The sequence below is a fragment of the Ostrinia nubilalis genome, chromosome 29, assembly GCF_963855985.1.
Source record: "Ostrinia nubilalis chromosome 29, ilOstNubi1.1, whole genome shotgun sequence".
Taxonomy (NCBI): Eukaryota; Metazoa; Arthropoda; class Insecta; order Lepidoptera; family Crambidae; genus Ostrinia; species Ostrinia nubilalis.
Window position 1 is genome coordinate 2099597 of NC_087116.1, and position 24356 is coordinate 2123952.

The 24356-nt window shown below is 36.9% G+C and overlaps 2 protein-coding genes across 5 annotated transcripts in view; one reads left to right on the forward strand and one right to left on the reverse strand.

Annotated features, from left to right (window-relative positions):
* Nucleotides 1–17665, forward strand: part of LOC135085666 (juvenile hormone esterase-like) — a 42495-nt gene extending 24830 nt beyond the window's left edge. Inside the window, exons 2-5 of one of the 4 annotated variants that reach the window (XM_063980455.1) lie at nt 93–153; nt 10206–10353; nt 12107–13377; nt 15929–17665. In XM_063980455.1, coding sequence (XP_063836525.1) covers nt 116–153; nt 10206–10353; nt 12107–13377; nt 15929–16574 — 2103 coding nt within the window. In that variant the 5' untranslated portion in view covers nt 93–115 and the 3' untranslated portion in view covers nt 16575–17665. Of the gene's footprint in view, nt 1–92; nt 154–2406; nt 2433–4281; nt 4388–10205; nt 10354–12106; nt 13378–15928 lie in introns of those variants that run through there. The other 3 variants (XM_063980454.1, XM_063980457.1, XM_063980456.1) reach the window with 3 other exon arrangements.
* Nucleotides 17666–18693: 1028 nt separating this feature from the next.
* Nucleotides 18694–23511, reverse strand: LOC135085679 (esterase FE4-like). The gene is made up of 4 exons (XM_063980484.1): nt 23322–23511; nt 22833–22965; nt 21108–22387; nt 18694–20594 (listed from the first exon to the last, which is right to left on the reverse strand). Exons 2-4 carry the CDS (start codon nt 22962–22964, stop codon nt 20435–20437), a joined length of 1572 nt encoding a protein of 523 aa, XP_063836554.1. The 5' UTR covers nt 22965; nt 23322–23511; the 3' UTR covers nt 18694–20434.
* Between the last annotated feature and the right edge of the window lie 845 nt (nt 23512–24356).

A 24356-nucleotide genomic window follows, 5' to 3' on the forward strand; every position in this document is an offset into this window, starting at 1 on the left:
CGATACTGACAGCGTTATCTTTTATCGCCTTAATAATATTTAGTCAATTATATTATATTTTCTCTTATTTACCACACATAAATGTTTTTCAGTGACCACAGCCCCACAAAACACCATGATATCAGCCGTGAACGAATTTCTAGACGATCTCCGGTGAGTTGCATTTTATGCAGCTGAAATGTAACTAACGCTTGACTAACTAACTTAGTTTTAGTTGAATGCAACTAATTTAACTTTGCCTAACATAATTTAATTGTAAATAACGGTAGCATGCATGGGACACTGTAGATGTTCTCCTGCTTTTAACAAAACAGATATCTATGCAACAAAACCTACTTAAATTTTATCTGTAACATGGCTTAGGTTTTATAGATGTGGATTTTATTTGTCGGCAATACCTAGGGTGGCATTATTGTGTGTCATGTAAGCTATAATTTTTTTATTGAAAAAGAGGCTGACAAAGGTGACTGAGTTTCTTCCGCCACTTCTTCTGAGCACCAGCCCATATGTTGTCCCGAAGTGGTGGTAGGGCATGCTATATTTGGGACGTGTATAAATGCCCTAAAAAGGGCCTAATGTACTGAATAAACTCATTGAATTTTGAATTTGTTGCTAAAATTGGCCTTGGACTGTAATAATTGTTGGAGAGTTCTTTGGAGGGTACTGGAAAGGGGCAGACTTTCTTCTGATCAGGAGGAATTCATACAATATCTTTTTATCCCCTGTGTGTATATCCAGTTCCAATCGTTGCAGGAAAACTGTTAGCTCCATATGGAAATCGTTTTACATACTCAAGAGTCGGAAATCAATCAATGTACAGCGAAATAAAATAAGCCTATTAGTACATACGTCATATCAATCCAAACAGTAGCTCTTGCGTATTTGAAATAAGTGCGATATTCCAACAAAAATGTACACTCTGATGAGCCACTGTCCATTCACATGCGTCCGTGAGAACCACCAGTCACGACACGCGGCGGTGCCGATGTGATGTGCCTGCTAATCTGATTATTGGGAGACTGTCTGATATTTATAGAATTTAGAGGAATGGTGATTATGGTGATGAAAACGAACGTTGCTGTACATGGAAAAGACGGTATTGGGCACAGTGCCGGATTAATCCATAAGGAAATTAAGCAGTTGCTTAGGACATGACGTCTTGGGGGCACCGCGAATCAATCAAGACATGTAAAGACGCTCAATTTGTAATAAATACGATATTTTTTAAGGGGGCCTAGGCACTCAGGTATGGATTGCCTAGTAGGGCATGAAGTAGTCTGCCGGCACTTATTAAGTAGGTAATAGGCAGTTTTCACACAAATTCCCTTGTAATTGATGTACATTTCACGCTGCTATTGTCATCATCATCAGATCATAGTCTCCACTCCAGGGGCAACCTGATCTTCTCTAATTGACCAGAGGCAAACGGAGAATTTGGCATACACTCCCCACGATGACCAGAAAGGTTGCGGACTTGGGGAGGCCCGATCTTTGCATATTTGTCCCTTAGTCGTTTTTTACAGTGTCTTCGCCATTTTTATACCTATTTCTGGTCTTACAACGCCTATGGAAATCCCTGTGGCCACATGGTCCTACTGCCTTTGTCCTACCGATCGAACATTAAGTTCACCAAGAAAACGATTTAACATAAATTGTTGATAGGTTTACGTAGTTTAAGTAAGCATTAGAAGCCCTGACTTCTTGCGAATGAGCGATAATAACATTACGTATTGTTGTGATTTCGAACTCTAGTTTGCTCAGAACCTTAGTTATTGCACAACCGTACGTTACACTATGTTATCTCAGTCTTACAAAGATACATATTCAGTCCAAACTCAAATCTAGGTGCCTTAAATGATGGTAATAAGGTTGCATTTAAAACTGGTTCAGTTTACGTTGTACGGAATTAAGTTTGTGTTGTTGGTTACGCTATATTTTTAGCATAATTTGCACCATCTATCATGTCACGAACCTGATAATTATTCTTGAAAATTCCATTGTTATTTTCATCTTCAGTGTTCGTTTAACCGTAAAAGGAACACGCGGCGTTCCAAATTTGAATTTTGAATTATTTTGAGTGTTGCCAGTTGAATCCGAGTGTAATTTTAGTAGTTTTTTGGACAGTTTATGGCCAGAAGTTTAGAAGAGTTGATTTTGTTGAAAAGGTTCGCGTTGCGCTATTTGATTGCTAGAGAGTCTAGACTTTTGGCACTAGGCAAAAGGCCTGTTAATAAGAAAATTGCCAATTTCGTGCGTACTCATCAAGAGAACTCGGTGTGGTCTAATTTCTGTGATTCCTTGCACGAGGATTTGACAAGGAACATCAATGTCTTCGAATGGAAGTCAGAGGCGCATAAGCAGAATATAAGAAGGTCTTATAGGCTGAATTCCGAGTCCAGAGAAGTATTGACCCATTTCAACATGATGTTGCGGTAAGAACATGTATTCAATCTTTCTTCTGTTTTGTGACACTGGAGATCTTTTTATAGTTTCCATTTTAACTGACTTTTTTGGGTGTTAATTTTTTTGGAACTAAAAAATTTGCCATGTAGGTAGATATTGCGTCATTGCTTGATTTTCTAAATAAATTAATTTCACACATGGTCAGACTATTACAAGATTTGCAAGAATAAAAAATATAACGACACAATTTAGGCGATTTTATTAATCTAGGAAGCAGGATTCTTTTCAAGGCAACTCAGGGATAGGACAGCTGGAATAAAAAAGGATTTCCAGACGTCTGTAACATGTTTTCAAAACACGCAGTTCAGTGAGTGTCCTCGTAGGTAGGCCTCCCATTCGGTGGACAGACGATCTAGTGAAGGTCGCGAAAAGCACCTGGATGTGGGCAGCGCAAGACCTATTAGAGCTCCTAGGGGGATTCCTTGTCCAGCGGTGGACATCATTAGGCTGAATGGAAAGAACTCGATTCAGAGTCATTCGATATTTCAATCAATCATTCCATTTTAGTTATCGAATGATCTGAAAAACCTACAGATGAGCACAGTGATATGACTGTATCAATTTTGGATATATCAATACGTGAATAATTAAATTAATTACAATCATGATAGACTATCGTCCATTGCTACTTCACTTGAAAGACTTTGATAAAAGTGTAACGATATGCAAATAATGAACGTAATGGTTTTCAATCGTGCCAAACAGGAATTATAAAGATTTTAATTCAGAGGTAATAAAGAATTCAAAGGCTAGGCACCTATTATGTTTTTGCTTTCAAAAAGCGCTTTGATACAACCCAGTATGTTTCGGGACAATAAATGGGCCAGTGCTGAGAAGAAGCACCGCAAGAAACTCAGTCACCATCAGCCTCTTTTCAAATACCAGAGCGTAAGAAGGGAATGTAACCAAAATCCTCCATTTGCTTCTAGTAAATTAGGAGAACGATCTTCTGCAGTATAGATCGTTTCATCCACGAAGACGCGCCCCACCAAAATTTGGTCGAGGGAAGCGCGGGGTGCGGGGAGTTTGATCCGAGCATTCCGAGCGTCATTATTGTAGTGTGCGTGTGCACTCATGGATAATTTAGCGTGTACCGATAACACTCAAACATTAGCGGAAGAATGGTGGGGGGGCGCGTCTTCGTGGATGAAACGATCTTATAGACTAAATGACCTGATGATGATGATGTCATCATCATCAGCTGCCTAGATCATTCTAGACAGAACTGTTATTAATATCAAAGGTTTAAATTTTGCCACTGTTACATTACACACGCTACTGACTGGTGGAAACTTAACCTATCTTATGACATCCTTGGACTGCGGTTTTGTTGCGATGCCATACGAAGTAATACACATTTTGCTTATAAGTATATCAATCCCAATCCATATAGGTACCAGCTGTGTCTGCGACTTCGTACGCGTGAAAATAGTTTGAAAATTTCCCGTTTGTGCAACAGTTTTCTTTATTGCTCCGCCCTTATTGGCTGTGGGGTGATGTTACAAGCCTCCCTCGATAAATGGGCTATCCAAAACAAGATATTTTCAAATTCGACCAGTAGTTCCTGAGATTAGCGCGTTCTACCATACGTTCCACCGTTCCTTGTGAAGAGTTGACTATGTGGCATATCCACAGAAACCCTTGTATAAATATTAATATTAACAAAATATTGTTTATAAGATGTAAGCCTACATTTTATTGCCTCTTTCATTGAAGTACTTTCAAATAACTACTGCAGTATTATCGATCGACAAACAGCGAAAAGGCAATACTATCATTCATCTTACGAAATACACATGTACGAATCATATTGATATCTTATCAGCCACGATATCTGATAGATAGCTCGCCAAATCCAGTCATACGAATCCTTTTGTTCGAGTAGATTGTGTGGTTTTTGGACTTTTGGATTATTTTTGAAGAGGTGAGTTGGTTTTTCTATTTTGCAAGCCATTTAGGATCGTTAACGGGACTATTCCCACCTCTCGTTCCCATCGCTGCAAGTCCTGTGTAGCCAGGATCTACAGCTTGATCGCCAATACCCAACCAGTGAAGGCCAAGTTTGTCCCGGAAAGTTAAAATTTCATTGGACCCGCAACGAAATTATCAGAAGAACATAGGAGTTTGAAGTTAGGGTTTGACTTCCCCAGTGCAAAGCGTATGACAGGGTCGTAGTCGTACTAAAATGTAGATCGGAAAACGTTGTCCCACCCGGTGGACCGACGATCTGGTGAAGGTCGCGGCAGCACCTGGATACGGGATGCGCAGGACCGGTCGTTGTGGAAATTAACAAATTTACAAACTAGTGAGATTGTATGTGTAAACAAACAATACCATCCATTAAAGGCTCCAGACATCAGTATGGAGCAGAATCAGCGCAATAAAAAATAGCGCAATATTTTGTTGCAATTTCTTACAAAACTTGCGCACAAAAAGCAAATCTAGTATGAAAATCATCAAACTTCTAATGCTCGTAACTCAGTTCAGACTGAGTTTAGAGGTATACATGCCATAGTAAGTTTGGTTTATTACACTATTTTGTAATCAAAAAACAAAGTTTGGTCGATGGCCGCGCGAAAAAAAAAAAGACGCCACTTTCCATACAAAATCTGGCATTGCCATTTGAGACTCCTTAGTACTTGTAGTTTCTGAGATTTCGTGATGAGTGAGTCAGTCAGTGATCTTTCGCTTTTAATATGTAGAAGTAATTTCTCTCGTATTTGGAAAGAAAGAAAAAAATCTTATACAAATAGTGGGATATAATAATCTTCATAGAAATATAATGATAATAATTAATGATTTATATTCTAAGCGATTCATAATTTCGTGTTAAATTATTATAACTTTGATAATGGCCAATTTGTATAACAATGTTTTAGCTCGTTAATAAATTATTGAGTGAAAGGAATAAAAAATAGTATTAATATTATAATATTTAATTGATGCCACTCGATACAAATCCATGTCACTCGTGCAATAAGTACGATATAGGGTGTACGACGAAATAACGGGCCCATTTATTGTCCCGAAGCAGTGGTAGAGTTAATACTGGGACGTGCTAAAGTGCTTTTTAAAAGTCTATTTGCAAAAATAATCGTTCAAATTGGTTTATAATCGGCGGAGATATTGCGTATAAAAAAGTTCATCCCCAATTTTCCACCCGGGGGGGTTGTTTTTTTTTATTATTAAATTTAAATGGGACCACCCTTGAGGTATTACCTATACGCCGAAAAAAGATTTGTTCAAATCGGTTCATAATTGGCGGAGTTATCGCGTAACAAACATAGAAAAAAAAACATACGGGTCGAATTGAGAACCTCCTCCTTTTTTGAAGTCGGTTGATAAATGAGTTTTATGGGTTTTGTTTAACGCAAATTGATTTTTTAAAACATGAAAAACTGATTCCTTTTTTTATTGGCTGATATTTTTATTAATTACATTTTTTACACTACAATTTGATTGAGAAAAAAATCCTGTCACTGGAATAAGTTTTAACGATTTAAAAAAAAATTATAACGGACGATGTCATTTATCTAAGCTAATAATTAACTTTAAAAAAAAATAAAACCGACTTCAAATGCGTGAACACAAAAAAAAACTAAAAATTAAAAATATTGCGTATAAAAAAGTTCATCCCCAATTTTCCACCCTTGGGGGTGAAATATTTTCTTCAAATTCGCATGAAACCACCCTTTTGATAAAACCTATTCAACAAAAAAATAATCGTTCAAATTTTATAATCGGCGGAGATATTGCGTATAAAAAAGTTCATCCCCAATTTTCCACCATTGGGGGTTGTTTTTTCTATTATTAAATTTAAATGGGACCACCCTTGAGGTATTACCTATACGCCGAAAAAAGATTTGTTCAAATCGGTTCATAATTGGCCGAGTTATCGCGTAACAAACATAGAAAAAAAAAATACGGGTCGAATTGAGAACCTCCTCCTTTTTTGAAGTCGGTTGAAAACTGTGTCATCATCTAAATATTCGTAAATTACTTTGGTGGAATAATAGATGGAAATAAAATCAAACGAATAACGAATATTCGGATTTCATTTGCAAAAGAAATAAATATTATCGTAATTAACGTAAGATTTTGGCTTTGCTATAACCCTGTATAAATTATTTTAGTATACTAAGTTGTTTGAAGCACTTCCTCTTCCAATTAAATATTTTTATTTCTTTGCACATGCATAAATTTAGTACACAGTTAATAGTTACACATAGTAGTTTAATTAATACTTGAATAATTGTGTCTTCGCACGTGATTAGGAATATTTTTTACTAGCTTTCCGCCCGCGGCTTCGCCTGCGTGGAATTTTGTCTGTCACAGAAAAACATTATTGCGCGCGTCCCTGTTTCAAAAACCGGGATACAAACTATCCTATGTCCTTTCCCGTGACTCAAACTATCTCTATGCCAAATTTCATCAAAATCGCTTTAGTGGTTTAGGCGTGAAAGCGTTACAGACAGACAGACAGAGTTACTTTGGCATTTATAATATTATAAGTATAGATTATTATTATATTTCTTGATCTTTTTAGCTGGGATTTGCTATTAATAAAATAATAATGATGTTATCACACTATGTATAATAATGTTAAGTAGGTACGATATCAAACATAATCTATATTTATCATAGAATGGAATGCGCTAATCTTACTAAGGCACTTAATAAAATAATAAATACTGGGTGATGGATGCTTTGCCATCTTACGTAGTAAGTACCCCACACGATGCGGTGAAGGTTGTCTGGAAAAGATCAATTCAGCCTTCTAGTTTTATCCACAACGAAGTTACAGGCGGTCGAAAATGGCCTGAATTGCTTCGAGAAAAGGATGGTACGGCCGTGCCGCTTTTTTGCTCGACTTGGTGGGGGCACTGCCGTGCCCCCAGATTGCTAACGATAAGACCGCCTATTTTGTATTAGTTCCATATTAGTAATAAATTATTTTTTAAAGAACTCTGTTGAAATGTAATTGTAAATACTTCTGTTAACTAAAGTGGCAGTCGTTCTGCCATATTTGCAGCAGAAATTGATAATGGTGGTTATGGTGGTGGCAAACGACGTAGTATATGACGCTCCCAGCTCGATACACAGATGGTTTCAAGAAAATAGCTGACAGAGTTACAAAAGACGATTGCTGATTATTTTGATAGTGCTTAATTAGTTAATTTTTTAATTAATATACCTTTTGCAAAAGTTCTTTAGAGTTAGCGCCGTGTACAAAGTGTGTGTAATAGTGTGTATCAAAATCAAAAATATTTATTCAGTTTAGACCACAAGTGGCACTTATGAACGTCAAAATGTAGTAAAAAATAAAAAAGAAAAGGTAGCCCTATCTATCAGCAAAGGCTATTGTCATATTATCATAATATTTTAAAACACTCCCAAAACATTCTATTTCATATCTATTAGACTCGGTAGTCATTTAATTCGCTGTAAGTGCCGCCCAGCCCACTTGAGCCCACGTCAATAAAATATGACCCACCTTACCCTGTTCGCCTAAATATTTAACGAGTTTAACTACACACAGACAGTGCTTATACAGGTTGTTTGTGAGCCAATACTTCCATCACCGGGGAACCAGACGCAGGTTGGCGTACCATCCCTACATTGTCGATATTCCACCAGCTCGCACTAAGCGTTTTGATATGTCTTATGCTGCGTTTACACTGCGCGGAAATTAGCCAAGTCAAGTCAAAAAAACAGTGGGGTGGGGATGAAAAATGAATGAATTTTTGTGTTTCAACATTCTCCTGTGTTTTGTGACTTGACTCGGCTAATTTCCGCATAGTGTAAATCCGCCATTATATTGCGAACTTTTTAAGGCGAGAGTGAATAGGCACGTACAGGGCACAATTATGAACCATCCTAGACAGCATATCACATAACACGGTGAGATTACGGTCTAATACCTGCCTTGTTATGCATAAAAAAACTTTCTTCGCCATTTTGATACTTTCTCCCATTGTGGAAGAAATTTTATGCAATCGGCCCCTTACATTTTAATAATCAAAGATCCTACTCTAATTCTCGATCATGCGTTTTTCTCTACTTAGCAAGAATCATACTCAATTGTTATTCAATCGTGGTACGAGGGCGCTTAGTTATTTTTACTAAATGCTATACAAAATTAACACTGACATTGCTACTGTAGACATTATTATTTTCACCCTGTATTATGTTTAACACTTATCCCTCTCTGACCCTTCGCTACCTGTAAAGGGTATTATAAAAATAGCCTCTAACCACGCGTTTCAGCTTTTATAGGTCAGCTAGAGTTAATTTACAGTGTTACTGAAAATATTATTCAGAACTAGCGGCCACCAGCAACTTTGTACGCGTGGATCCCGTTTTATCCCCTTTAAATTTTTCCTGAATTTTCTTTGCTATAAACCTCATGGAGCCCGAGACCTTTCCAACGAATGCAAAACCGTGGAAATCGGTTCGTGCGTTCTGAAGTTATAGCGTCAGGAAGGAAAACCCGACTTATTTTTATACAGTGTGTCCGGGCATGTAGTGATCAAACTTTAAGGGCGTAATCTATGGACAATTTTATCGATAAAAATACTTCAAATTTGGGGCTTGACCCATTTCTCGTAAAATTACAAGGATTTAAGTTTTGAATTTTAAGTTTTCACCTCTTCCTTCAAAAACAAGTGATAGCGTGGGTAGTTTAACACTAATAAGCAAAAATTTTATATCATGCGATAGCCAATAAAATTATCTATTAGCAAAAGTAGAAAACAGATACAAGTTTCATACATTTTAAGGGAGTAAGAATGGATTTAATTAGAAAAAAACATGACTTTTTCACTTATTTTTCAGTTATTTTCCAACACAAGAAAAACCAGGTCGTTAAGGTATGTTTTATTTGCATTGTATTATTAGTATTTGAGCTATTCTACAAAACGAATGTAAATTTATTAGTCTACGTCTATTAGTTTTGACGTAATTGTTGAACAAAGATACCCCTTTCCAGCGGTTTCCATAGCGCACGCGACATGCGAAAATGCGCTGCCTGAAAGAATCACACAACCTATTCCGATTACTATGGAAACCGCTGGGAAGGGGTATCTTTGTTCAACAATTACGTCGAAACTAATAGACGTAGACTAATAAATTTACATTTTTTTTGTAGAATAGCTCAAATACTAATAATACAATGCAAATAAAACATACCTTAACGACCTGGTTTTTCTTGTGTTGGAAAATAACTGAAAAAGAAGTGAAAAAAGACATGTTTTTTTCTAGTTAAATCCATTCTTACTCCCTTAAAATGTATGAAACTTGTATCTGTTTTCTACTTCTCCTAATAAATTATTTTATTGGCTATCGCATGATATAAAATTTTTGCTTATTAGTGTTAAGCTACCCACGCTATCACTTGTTTTTGAGGGAAGAGTTGAAAACTTAAAATTAAAAACTTAAATCCTTGTAATTTTGCGAGAAATGGGTCAAGCCCCAAATTTGAAGTATTTTCATCGATAAAATTGCCCATAGTTTACGCCATTAAAGTTTGATCACTACATGCCCGGACACACTGTATAGTAGATTACTCAAATACAGCGTGCGACCACAAAGTGGACCGACAACCACATAAAGGTAGCCGGAAGGCGCTGGATGCAGGCCGCTACCAACCGGCCATTTTGGAAATCATTGAGGCCTATGTTCAGTAGTGGACTCTATAGTCCCCAAACCCCCAAATACTAACAATAGCCCTCTCTTTCTTCCAGAGGAGGCAGGATGACGGAAGCGCCAGTAGTGACGGTGGAACAAGGACAGCTGCAGGGCAGGGTGGCGGCCAGTCCTTCCGGCAAGGCGTACTACAGTTTCCAGGGAATACCGTACGCCAAACCGCCCCTTGGCTCGCTGAGGTTTAAGGTCAGTTTGACATACTTTGACTTAAGCAACTATGGCAAGGCGTACTATAGCGTCCAGGGGATATCGTACGCCAAACCGCCCCTTGGTTCGCTGAGGTTTAAGGTCAGTTTACTATGTCATTTTTTCTAGAGATCCTTTAAGCCAAACCGCTCTTTACTCGCTGACGTTTAAGGTGAGTTTGCTTGCTATGACATAAAAGCAGGGTCAGCTGCAGGGCAGGGTGGGTACCAGCCAGTCCTTCCGGCAAGGCGTACTATAGCTTCCAGGGGATACCGTACGCCAAACCGCCCCTTGGATCGCTGAGGTTTAAGGTCAGTTTGCCAATAGTGCCATGACATATTTCTTGTGGTAAATAGCATTTTTCCCAAAGATCCGTTACGCCAAACTGCCTTTTACTTACTTATGGAAATCGTAGTGTAGGCAGGCCTCCTACCGTGACGTTCCAGTGAGGGTCGCGGGAGCCACCTGGATGCGGGTAGGTAGCCTGGTCATTAAGAATATCCTTGCGGAAGGCCTTTGCCCAGCAGTGGACGTCCTTTGTCTCAAAAATGGGTCTGACACTGCATGTGTACTTCGCAATATGCGCACTAGTCCTGCAAATGTAAAGGCTGAATAGATTCTTTGTATAATATTAGTATGGAAAAGTGCGCATTTTGAGCCAAAAGACGTCCACTGCTGGGAAAAGGCCTCTCCCAATGATTTCCATATTGAACAATTGGTGGCCTTCATCATTAGATCGTCGGTCTGATGCTCAAAAACTACCCTGATGCCAGTACACATAAGAATATAAAAGTGAAAAATAGTTACATAAGCGCTGGATGCTGTTACCCTTATCAGTTATCAACGTTATCAGTCCGTTTAGATTACACTTATCATTGATGCAGGTTTTATATCACATGTATTCACATCTGCAAATACAAATGAGATCATTTTGTTTGACGTCATCAAAATGATGCTCATTTTATTTATTTTATTTTATTAGGGATAACAAACAATTGTACAAACGGATTTAACAAAAAGTCTTGCAGATATATCCTACTAATATTATAAATGTGAAAGTTTGGATGTCTGGATGTTTGTTGCTCTTTCACGTAAAAACTACTGAACGGATTTTGATGAAACTTTACAGTATTATTGTTTATAACCCAGAATAACATATAGGCTATAATTTATGACGATCTGTGACAAACGAAATTTCACGCGGGTGAAGCCGCGGGCAAAAGCTAGTCTTAAATAAATGCACAACCAGCACCGTTATCCACAAAAATAACAAATAGAACAGCTACTAAGGTCGCACACATTTGAGTAAATTATTTAATTTTTAAGTTTATGACAATAAATTCCATGTAAATTTTTAGTTTGGTAAGTTAAAATTGTCAAATTCTAAGACAAAAGATATTGTTATATTATTACTCATTGTTAGTAAAAATAATCATTAGGAGATTCTATTGCTGCATCATACATAGTACGTAGAACTGACGGCCGATGGGGAGGCAGCAAGGTTCTGGAATGGAGCAGGAACTGCAGGAAGGCGCTGGATGCAGGCTTCCACCAATTGGTCAATATGGAAATCATTGGGGGAGGCCTATGTTCGGCAGTGGACGTCCTGTGGCTGAAATGATGATGACTATTCGTTAACATACTTTATTTATGATCTCCTAGCATTTACTTACAAAGTTCGATTGTTCGTTGTCATGACTCCTAAAGTGTACATACTATTTTCACTCAAACCAAACCCATTTTTATATTCCAGGCGCCACAACCAGCGGAATCCTGGGACGGAATCCGTGACGCCACCTCTGAAGGCAACGTCGGCCCCCAAGTAGACCCCTTAATACACAAAGGATATGTTGGCGACGAGAACTGCTTGTACCTTAACGTATATACCCCCAACCTAGATGGTGCATTCCTTCCTGTAATGATTTATATCCATGGTGGAGGATTCAAGAACGGTTCTGGCAGTTCGAGCTTGTATGGCGGAGATTTCCTCGTCGAAAAGGACGTTGTGGTTGTCACAATAAACTACAGACTCGGCGCGTTAGGTTTCCTCGCGCTCAACACTCCTGAAGTACCAGGAAACGCTGGTCTGAAAGATATAGTCCAAGCAATCAGATGGGTGAAGGACAACATCCACAATTTCGGGGGCAACTCCGGTAATTTGACGCTTTTCGGCGAAAGCGCTGGTGGTATGGCTACATCGGTTTTAACAGCGAGTCCACTGACTAAAAATCTGATCAGCAAAGCAATCATACAGTCTGGAACTGCTCTCAGTAGCATGGCGTATCAGAAGAACCCGATTGAGAACGCGCGGCAGTTGGTCAAAGCTTTAGGAAGCGACGCGGAAGACGTGGATGAAATCCTGGACTTCTTAACAGCAACTCCTGCTAAAGAAATCGTGGAAGCTACCGAGAAGCTGTACCCCCTTGAGAATTTACTCGAAAATATTTCTCTCGGGTTTGATATTATTGTCGAGAAGGAATTCCCTGACGTGGAAGCAGTATTGACGGAATCGTTCTACGAATTACTGGTCTCTGGGAGAGTAGCTGAAATACCTATCATGATAGGCTCGACAACTCTCGAATTGACGTTGGTGATGAAGTCTGACGATATACAGGACTTCATACCCCAAGAATTGCACGTGGAAAGAAATTCGGACGAAGCTTTGCAAATTACGAACGAAATCAAACGTTTGTATTTCAAAGGCAGCCACACGGGTGTGGAAAGCTTGAAGGAATATTTCGAGCTGTTGTCAGACAAGTTGCTGAATGTAGACACCCACAGATACGTGAAGTACCTTGTCCAGGTGTCGAAAAAACCGATTTACTATTACAAGTTCGATTATGTTGGGGAATTGAATTTGTCGAAGAAGTTATATCCCAGTTTGGGGCTGAACCATGCTGGGCATATGGACGAGCTTGGATATTTGTTTTCCAACGACCTTCTGAAGGACGTGGAGCCTACAACTCAGGATGTAAAGATGAGAGAGAGAATGCTGCGTCTTTGGACCAATTTCGCCAAGTCTGGGTGAGTGTATGAATATCTTCAGTTATTTTAATTGATAGAATAGTGGGCATCCTAGTTTCCCATTCCAACTTTGCACTGGAGGGTAGTCGAACCTTAACTTCGAACTCGACCTATGTTCTTCTGATTAATTTCTTTGCGGGTCCAATGACAGTTTAACTTTTCCCTGGGACAAACTTGACCTTCACTGGTTGGGTTTTTATTGGCGGTCAAGCTGTAGATCCTGGATATACAGGAGATAATTTATGAGCTGGTAAAACGTGATTCTCTCGTAGTTTTTGCATGGGAAAGGAGACTATGACGTCAACAGGCTGTGAACTCAATTAAAATAAAATAAAATTCATAAAATTCATTTATTTTTGCAAATAGGCTTTAAAAAAGCGCTTTTACACGTCCCAATATTAACCCTACCACTGCTTCGGGACAATAAATGGGCCAGTGCTGAGAAGAAGCAGCGCAAGAAACTCAGTCACTATTGTCAGCCTCCTTTTCAAGGTTTTACAGTCTTTAAAATATACAAATTATAGTCATAAGTATTAATGCGAGCTAGGTAGTTAAACATTCCAAACATTTTTATCCTTTATATAATCATCAACTTTATAGTAGCCCTTTTTCATTAAGGTGCTTTTGATATGTGCTTTAAATTTATGAATGGGCAATTCTACAACAGTTTGTGGTAATTTATTGAAAAGTTTAATACATTTCCCCATAAATGAATCACCAATCTTGTGCAGTCTGAAATTTGGAACGGCAAGTTTATTTTTGTTTCTTGTATTGAACTTGTGTAAATCACTCTTTCTAGTAAATTGCTCTATATTTTTGCGAACATATAAAAGGTTTTCATAAATGAACTGTGAAGCTACTGTCAGTATATTAATCTCCTTAAAGAATTCTCTCAAGGAAAATCGGGGTCCAAGGTTATAAATGGCCCGCACTGCTCTCTTCTGCAGAACGAACACAGTTTCAATGTCCGCAGCTGAGCCCCACAACAATATGCCGTATGACATTATACTATGAAAATAGCTAAAATAAACTAGCCTTGCCGTTTCAATGTCAGTTAATTGCCTTATCTTTCTCACTGCAAAAGCAGCTGAACTGAGCCTTGCTGACAAGGTTTCAATATGAGGACCCCACTGAAGTTTAGAGTCTAAAGTGATTCCCAACAATGTTGTGGAACTTATGCTATTTAATGGTTCATTCTTCACCATCAATTGTGTGGGAACCTGCCTCACATTAGGTAAGGTAAATTTAATGCACTTAGTTTTGTTTGCATTTAACAATAAGTTGTTAACAGTAAACCAATGCAAAACCTGTGAGAGTGTGTCATTTATATCATCAAGGTTTACTTTACCTCTATCAACTTTGAAAATGAGAGATGTGTCATCAGCAAATAACACAATATCACATAGATCTTTTACAAAGTAGGGAAGGTCATTAATATAAATAAGAAATAGCAAAGGTCCCAATATCGATCCCTGTGGCACACCCATGGTAAGAGGTGCTCCAGAAGACTCAGTTCCATTAATACAAACTTTTTGCTTTCTGCCTGTGAGATACGAGTTCAACAGATCAAGTGCCTCATCCGAAACACCATAATGTCGCAATTTTTTTAGTAAGGTTTGGTGGTCTACACAATCAAACGCTTTTGAAAGGTCACAAAAAATACCAACAGCGTCTTTTTTACTCTCCCAAGCATCAAAGACGTGTTTCAGTAGTGCTACTCCAGCGTCAGTAGTACTTCTACCTTTGGTAAAACCAAATTGTTTATTGTGAAGTAATTTGTTGAAAATAAAATGAGAAAGAAGTTGATGAAATATAATTTTCTCAAAAATTTTGCTAAGTACTGGTAAAATGGAAATCGGCCGAAAATTAGAGGGGTCACATTTATCACCAGCCTTAAACAATGGGATTATTTTACTTAATTTCATTAAACTAGGAAAGCAACCTTGATCAATGCATGTGTTAAAAATGAATGCAAGGTGAGGAGCTATGGTGTCAATAATTGTCCCAATAATACTGACAGAGATTCCCCAAAGGTCCTCGGTTTTTTTCATATTCAATTCTCTGAAGGTTTTAATTACTGTATTACAATCTATTTATAATTATAATTATTTATAATTTTATTATACTTAGTAAATATTAACAAATTGATATTATTTTATCAATTTGTTAATATTTACTAAGTATAATAAAATTTACAGCCAATTGTAAACTAACTAAAGTGTATTGCCTAATCTTGTCTTATCTGAGTTTTTTATCGATCATTGATCCACTTCTCAAAGAACTTGACTCTGTTATCGGATACCTAGTATTGACTGTAACAAATATTAAGTGTATCAGTGATATCAACGTACAATCCGTAGCACACTCAGCGTCAAATATACTAGTCATCACAAAAATCGGCCCACCTACCTATTTTATTCAAAACGCGACAGTAGTTATTTACTATGTGTAATAAACGATACAAATCCCGTATTTCTGGAATTTTAACCCTAGATCTTTACTTGAAAGTCTGTCGAAAATATCACTTATAAAAAAATCTTCTCCATTCCAGAAATCCCACACCTGACGAGAACCACTACATCACCGTCACTTGGCTCCCTGTAACCCACGACAATCTCTACTTCATCAACCTTGGCAATGAGCTCTCCCTTGGCTCCAACCCCGACAAAGAGAAGATGGAATTCTGGGACAGTCTCTACACCAAGTATTACAGAATCTGGGAGCACCCCAAGACCAACACGGAAGAAGTCGTCCGCAAACACGAACCTATTATAGTGGCGGAGCAAATACAGACCCCTGAGGCACCCCAGCAAGAAATCATAGTTGAAACTACAGTCGAAAGCGTGGAAGTGGTCGATAACGTGAAAGAGGACACGCCAGAACCCGAGCCAGTGCCAGAAATCGAGCCAACTCCAGTAAACTTCGTAGAAATAGCCGAAGAAACACCCGAGCCACAAGTTGAAACGGTGTCAAATGCTCCAGCCGAAGTCATTGAACCAGTCAAAGAGGCCCAGTTTAATGGAAATGGGAACGTGGCTAAGCCTAGAACGTCTAATGAAATAAAAATGGTGCAAAACGCCAATGGGGTCCCTAAAGATGTTATAAGAGCCAACGACCCACCCGAAGATGACCTCCCTAAGAATATAGGCGTGAACAAGTTCGTCAATTTCTTCGAATCGCTCGGAGGTAAGAAGTAAGCCATAATTAGATTAAGTATCCATTTATTTATTCTCTGGCATTTAAAACATTCCATTTATAGTTTTTTGGGACCAAAAATATTGAATACATATCAAATTCTAGTGTTTTGTTTAGGCGATTTTAAATTATTGGTATTTAATACTGAAAGTTGGTTGCATTAGGTCGTAGATGTTGGTACGATAGGGCTCGATTATATTACCTGAAACTATATTTACCTAATTTATTATTTCTTTAATGAAGAAAATCGTGGTATACTTGCGTACATTATACTTGTTAACTTTAAAATCTCACTTATTGTATAAATTACAATCACAACAGTAAAACTATCCATAGGACTTTTTCTATTTATATTCCTTCCTCTATTGACACTTCTAGATTTATATTTTTCATTTTTTAAACTGACTAAACGTATATCAAACGTCACGACCAATGTACTCGTATACTTTATGTGTAAGATTCGTTTATGTAAAAATATTGTGTAAATAATGATTATGTCTGAGTGCTATAGATTTTTTCAAGCAATATTAATGTAGTAAATTTGAAAATTCTCTTAAAATATTGTATGTTTTAAATTAATATTAACTTTTATGAAAACTAAGTCAGTAATCTTGTAAAATAAATTTTTGATTAATACGAAACTTAATTTTACAACTAGTTCAAAGTTATCTTGAAATCTTTAATAATTCAAGTTTCGTGCTTATCATGATACTTGTAAAGGTGGTTGTTCATACACGCGAGCATTCGCTAGTAATATTACAATCCAAGACTTGATATGAGAGCTATGTATATCATAAAAGTTTCGCGCTGTAACGCTCGGTTCGGCTCGCGGTGTAATGCTCGAATCTGAAACATTACATGCGAATACTCTCAGTGTAGCGGCACCTTAATATTTAAAATTTTAACATTTGGTTACAAATTAAATCATACTATTTTTTGGCCACTTTTTCCAGTTTTATCTATAAGAAATGTAGATATGTGCCAATTTCGAAAATAGTTCTAATTTTATTCATTATTATATTATTACTTGGTAATAATAGAATTGTATTTTTATATAATTATACTTGTGGATTAATTAAATCATGTTAATTGATATGTTTGTATTATTTCTTTTACAAAAAACACCTAATTAGTAAATTTTCACTTTACACAAATAAAAAGCAAATATTTCTCAAACATTTTATTAAAACAAGTGAGTTATTGTAACAATAATAATTAGATTAATTAACTATTTTAAGTACTCAACAATTAAATATACAATTATATATTTTTGGTTATGTATATCACAGATACTTGAAATGCTATAGCGTGGACTCTTACTTAGGCACTTTATCATAAAAGGACACTTATAAATTTAATCACTTATGCACTCCACAATGTTATTACAAAGTCTTGAGTTGAGTTTTAACGCCCGTATTCATAAACGATGCTTGCTTAAGTGAAGCAAATCGAAGGCACAGCGTTGAATAGAGCTTTGTGATTGGTTCGTATCATCCTGTGCGTCCACGCGCTCTGTGAGACCTCATAGTAATGTTTGTGAATACGGGTGTAAGTGTCATTTTAGAGTAATGTGCGATGCATCGATATGTATGAGGAATGTTATAGAATTCAGAATCAGTTAATATTATCAAAATAATAACACAAAATTATTCCCTCCACCTACATAAGTTTCATACAAACCAACATACATAGTACTCATTTAGTTGATACACATACATAGTACATACAGGTTGATACAGTCTGATCAAAAAAATAAAATATCTATCGAATTTGTTCATTAATCAAATTTTATCATGTCATACAAAACATAATAAGCTCATTTATAAAGTCACATAATATAGCGTACGCACATAGGGTTGCCAGGTGTCCGGCTTTAACCGGACATATTTTTAGGGACTTGTCCGGCCCGAGTCCGGCTATTGTGTTTTTGGACCTGGCAACCCTATACGCACAGCCATACATAACTATAGGTTTAGTTGGCGCTTAACTCAGTCAATGCCTGAGGTATGGGAGCGACACGTGAGTGAGGGTGTTTTTGTATCGTCAAACGTCAGCGAGACTTCATATTTATACAGGGTGACTGGAACTGAACCCGCCATAGCTAATGCGCGTATAGAGGAGGTCATTTGCTAATTATTGAACCTTACTTTCTATGGCTAAAGTTTTATAGTTTAGGAGATATGTCAATTTTTATACTTTTTTCAGATTTTTCCGAAATTAGACCTAAAAACTGCTTCAATTTTTTTTCTCGCGTGATTTCGACAGTTTTTTTTATTTGATATTAATATCGAATATGTCTTTATTCAAATAAAATAAATTTCTGATCCAGATAATGATTGAATAGCTAGTTACGAGCCGTTAAAGTCTAACAAAAGTACAAACCACGATAAAAAATTCTACTTCGAATTCGATTGAAACAAAAATTAATGGTGATAATGGATTGCCAATAATCTTAAAAATATCTCTAGCTTCTCTTCTTTCCAATGATATATCACACGTTGTAATTAGATATTGAAATTTGTCAAAAAATCAAAGTTTATGGAAGAAAATGGAGTAATAATACAAAAATTATCCATACAAACTTGATTTTGAATTTTTTTTAAACTCTTTTCTTCATAATGTGATTATTATTTTTAAATTAATTATTCAAAAAACACACAAAAATAGTTATGAAAAGGAGTATAGCAGAAAATATGAGATGTTTGAAGAAACTTTGTATGGATAATTTTCGTATTATTACTCCATTTTCTTCCAAAAACTTTGAATTTTTAATAAATTTCAATATCTAATTACTACGTGTGATATATCATTGGAAAGAAGAGAAGCTAGAGATATTTTTAAGATCATTGGCAATCCATTATCACCATTAGTTTTTTTTTAAATCGAATTCGATCTTGAATTTTTTATCGTGGTTTGTACTTTTGTTGAACTTTGGCGGCTCGTAACTAGTTATTGAATCATTATCTAGGTCTGAAATTTATTTTATTTGACTAAAGGTTTATTCGATATTAGTATCAAATAAAAAAATCGGTTAAAACATTGCGAGAAAAAAAAATTAAGCAGTCTTTAGGTCAAATTTCGGAAAAATCTGAAAAAAGTATAAAAATTGACATATCTTCTAAACTATAAAACTTTAGTCATAGAAAGTAAGGTTCAATAATTAGCAAATGACCTCCTCTATACGCGTATTAGCTATGGCGGGTTCAGTTCCAGTCACCCTGTATATGCTCTGTCACGTCATAATATGTCAATGTCACCCCTCCCGTGCCGCTCCCACACCTTTTTTTATCCAAAACGAGGAAGCTCTTGGCCTGTATCTCACCTGATGGTAAGTGACGATCAGGCCGAAGGTGGAAGCGAGCTTCACCCGGAATCCTCAACCACGGAGGAACTGGCTATCTTACCTCTAACTGCCGGAACACAACAATGCTATACAATGTTGTTATGGCGACAGACTTAGGTAAGATGGTGGTGGCTAGCCAGGCGGACTTAGAACAACTCTACCACCAACCAAACCGAACAGAAAAATCTGCCCCCACTGGGAATCTAACCCGGGACATCTGCGTCTGAAGCAGGTGGTCTTACCACTAGACCACAGAGGCGGTTAAAACCTCAGGCACTGACTGAATTAAGCGCTAGACCTTTATAACATACTATAAATGCGAAGGTAAACTTACGTTTTCATGCCTAAACCACTGACCTCATAAATATAATAGAATAGGTTCGTTCATTGACGATATCCCCAAACCGTCTGGCCAGCGTAGGGAGTGTAGGACAAATCCTCTTGCCTCTGGTGAATTAAAGGGTCGTGCTCCTGCAGTGGAGACTAAATGACCTGATGATGATTTGATAGTCAAGTACTCTATAACTTGGACATTTCCCCACACACTTCGACCCAAAACCTGTAGTTGTCCCAGTCAATATTCTTCGTAAGTGTAATTTCATCGTTGATTATCAACATTTTCTTTTCTTTTGGGTTGTAAGGCGTCCATTCTACCTTTTGGTTGCTCCATGATGGTTTACTGAAATTAAAATACATAGATATATTTATTTACTTGTATGGCTAAGGGAGCATTGGGGGAGGCCTATGTTCAGCAGTGGACGTCCTATGGCTGAAATGATGATGATGATGGCTAAGGAAATACCGGCCTTATCAACCGGTCTGGCCAGCATAGGCCAAATCCTCCATTTCATCATCCATCGGACGTCCACTGCTGAACATAGGCCTCCCCCAATGACTTCAACATCGCACGGTTGGTAGCAGCCTGCATCTGCCTTTCTCCATTTGTGTCTGGTAAATGAGGGCTATCGTTTTTATACTTAACAGTTGGCACCCCTGGCGATTGACAGGACCTTACTCTACAGTGGCGCCATCTTGATGAGTGCAAATGCGATAGTCCTCCTACCACTTTCGCGCTCACCAGTTGGTGCCACTGTCTTCGCTACTAGCAAGTGACAGGACCTTACTCTACAGTAGCGCTAACTGGTAAGCGCTAAAACGATAGCGTGCCTAGGCCCTAACATCAAATACTCACCCATATTTTGCAAAATTAGTCCACGCTTCTCTGAAAAAATTCACCATAGCCCAATCTCTTTTATCACATTTCTCCGTCTTATTCTTCCTGTAAAATTGATACTGTATTGCGTCTCCATGGGTCGAGCCTTTGACTCCCAAATTCTTCATCACACTTATGTTCAAATTGCCAGAATAATGAAACTTGTAAAAGTATAGTTCGTTGCTATGTTTAGATATCAATTCAGCGAAATAAGTCTGATCTCTATTAAAGTACGCGTCTGACAGCATTTGTAAATAATCCAATTTCAAGTCATCGTTTAATTCCTTATTTTTGAAATAGTGTTGCTTGATTGCTTTTCCAATTTTATGCCTTTTTGGGTCGTTTTCACTGAGATGTAAGTACATCGGTGCGAATTTATGGAAATCCTTTTCAAAAACTATCCCATTTTCGTCAGTTCTCACAAAAGCTGCTCCCTCGTACATGTTGGAACCGAATAATATGGGTACTTTGATGAATCTGTTAGAACGGATTACGTCTAAAGGAGACTCGTCCCAGAAGTTTTCGACCCCTTCAAACTTTTTCTCCACCACCCCCATGAGAATTGGGTTCAAAACTGGAGGATCTCTTTCTATGAAACTGTATGTTGTCACTAATTCTTCGATAGGCAAGTTTTGGTAGAATTCATACAACTCAGGTACAGTTTTAAAATCTTTGCCGAATTTAGACGCTATGAACTTGGCCATGCCAACGTTATCTTGGACAGAAAAGAATACATCACCGAGCGTATGACCTGATTGCGCTATAATTTTATGAAATAACCCAACACTCATTTTTGACGAAAGACAACCAGCACCAAGCCCAGATCCTGCACTTTCTCCGAACACAGTCACATTATTCTCATTACCGTTGAATCGTCTAATATTCCTTCTGACCCATCTTAAAGCCGCTACACAATCCTTCATTCCAGCGTTACCAGGCACTTCTGGAGTCTCCAAACATAAAAACCCTAATATATGCAACCTGTAGTTTATCGTCACTAAAATAACATTCTGCTTCATAAACAGATCAGGTTGGTAATAGTCTCCGTAACCGATCAATAATCTGCCTCCATGTATGAAGAATAATACAGGCAGTTTGTCCAATTTCTCAGCTGGCAGGCTCGGTGTGTAAACGTTTAAGTACAAGCAGTCTTCGGAGCCTTCAAAGCCTTTGAACGAGAACGGGTTCATCTGGGCGCATTTGTTGCCTGGTTTCGTGCAATCTCTGACGCCTGACCAGTTTTCCGGAGGCTGCGTGTCCTGAAATGCAACAAATATTAAGGTTGTTTATAAATATATATGTAACTATATTTTTGTTTTATTTATAAATATCATCTTTTATCTATTAAATATCATAACTCATAATCGTTCAAAACCACTTTTGACTGCAAAAATCACTCAATTTTTTCCAGTCAAAAGTGAGTATGAGTGGAAAAACACTTTTGTACAAAAAAAAAATTCTAAATTACAATACAATAATACAAATTACACTTCTCAAGTGATGAGAAAAAAAATTATCAATGACATCTTTTAACAATGATCATGGCACCGAAGGAACCCTGAAAAGAAAAACTAAAGTAACAATATACTTAAAGCACAGCAACGCCATTTACCTATGTATGTACCAGTTAGTCACAATCTATTAAATTGAGTTTAGAGTGTTGATAAGCAGGCCAAGCATTTAAACAGAAGATAAAGTATGTACCCTGAACCGTAGTTTTCCAATAGGTGGCTTGGCATAGGGGATCCCTTCGAAGCTGTAATACTTGATCCCTTCAAATGTGGTACACTCCTTGCCTTGTATTACTCCTTCTGCAATCCTCACCTGGCAAGCCATGCTGAAAATATTGTCAATAAATTAATTTAGACCACAAAAATATTATATTTAACAAGTGCAACTCCTATGTAGCCAGGATCTACAGCTTGACCGCCAATAACCGAACCAGTGAAGGTCAAGTTCGTCCAGGGGGAAGATAAACTGTCATTGGATCCGCAACGAAATTAATCAGAAGAACAATGGAGTTCGAAGTTAGGATTCGATTTTCTTCCAGTGCAAATTAATCAGGGCTATAAATGCAAGATGAAAAACATGACTGATCGAAAAAATAAATTGCTATAGTGGGAATTTAATTTTGCAGTGATTTCTGGGTTTTGAACAATATTTATTTATTTAATTTAGTTTAATTTTAGGTACCTTATCAGCTGGGGAGACAGGCTGTTTCACTTCTGATAATAAACGTAAACGAAGTTTTCTTCCTAGGATTTTATACAAAATTTTTTTTGCTTGATTTGACTACAATGAAATAAAGTGGAAATAAATAGATAAAAGTTGTGCGAACTTTGCACTATGATAATTTATTTTTTTGTAATTTTCGTGTCGATTTGATTAGGGATGTTGAAAAAATATCTATAAATCGATATATCGAAATATCCATTAAAATATCCGGTGTCGAAATTTTATCAAAAACGATATTTTTTATATAAATATATTTTTTATAATATTTTTTATCGTTGTTCTTGATTTATTAAAAATGATGACTGTGGACTGTCTACAACTTCAAAGAATCGAATTGTACTATGTTTTCTTTCAATCCAACTTTTTTAGACTTCTTTTTCCATACAAAATATTTGTAGTTATACAGGGTGTTAGGTAAATGGGTATATGAGCCGACATTATCCCATGTTAAAATATGCATATAAATGGTATGGTGAGGTCAGAAACTTGACATCATTATTTTAATTTTCATACAAATCTGATTTTATAAATTAAATTTTGTATGAATATTTAAAAAATTCAAATGATGATATCAAATTCTGACTTAACTTAAGTGTCGGCTAGTGTCGGCTCATATACCCATTTACCTAACACCCTGTATAACCATGTAATCAAAAAAATATCAACATCACATTGTTTTCACAATAATGAATGATTTACATAACTTATCTATGACAATGGTACGGTGACGGTTTTCTAAAAAACTATTAAGATTGATGACTCTTCGGAAATATGCGTTTAGGAATGTGCCTAATACTTTTTAACTAGGTTTTATTCATAGAATATACCCCTAAAATTTCCGGAAATCAAAAGGAGCACGATGTATTAATTATTATTTACCTAGTAATTTAATTAGGGAAATGAAGTGGAAAAGGCCAATTTTTTTAATCAAACCGATTATATTAATATTTTCAAAAATATCGATACAATATTATAGGTATCGACAATTTATTG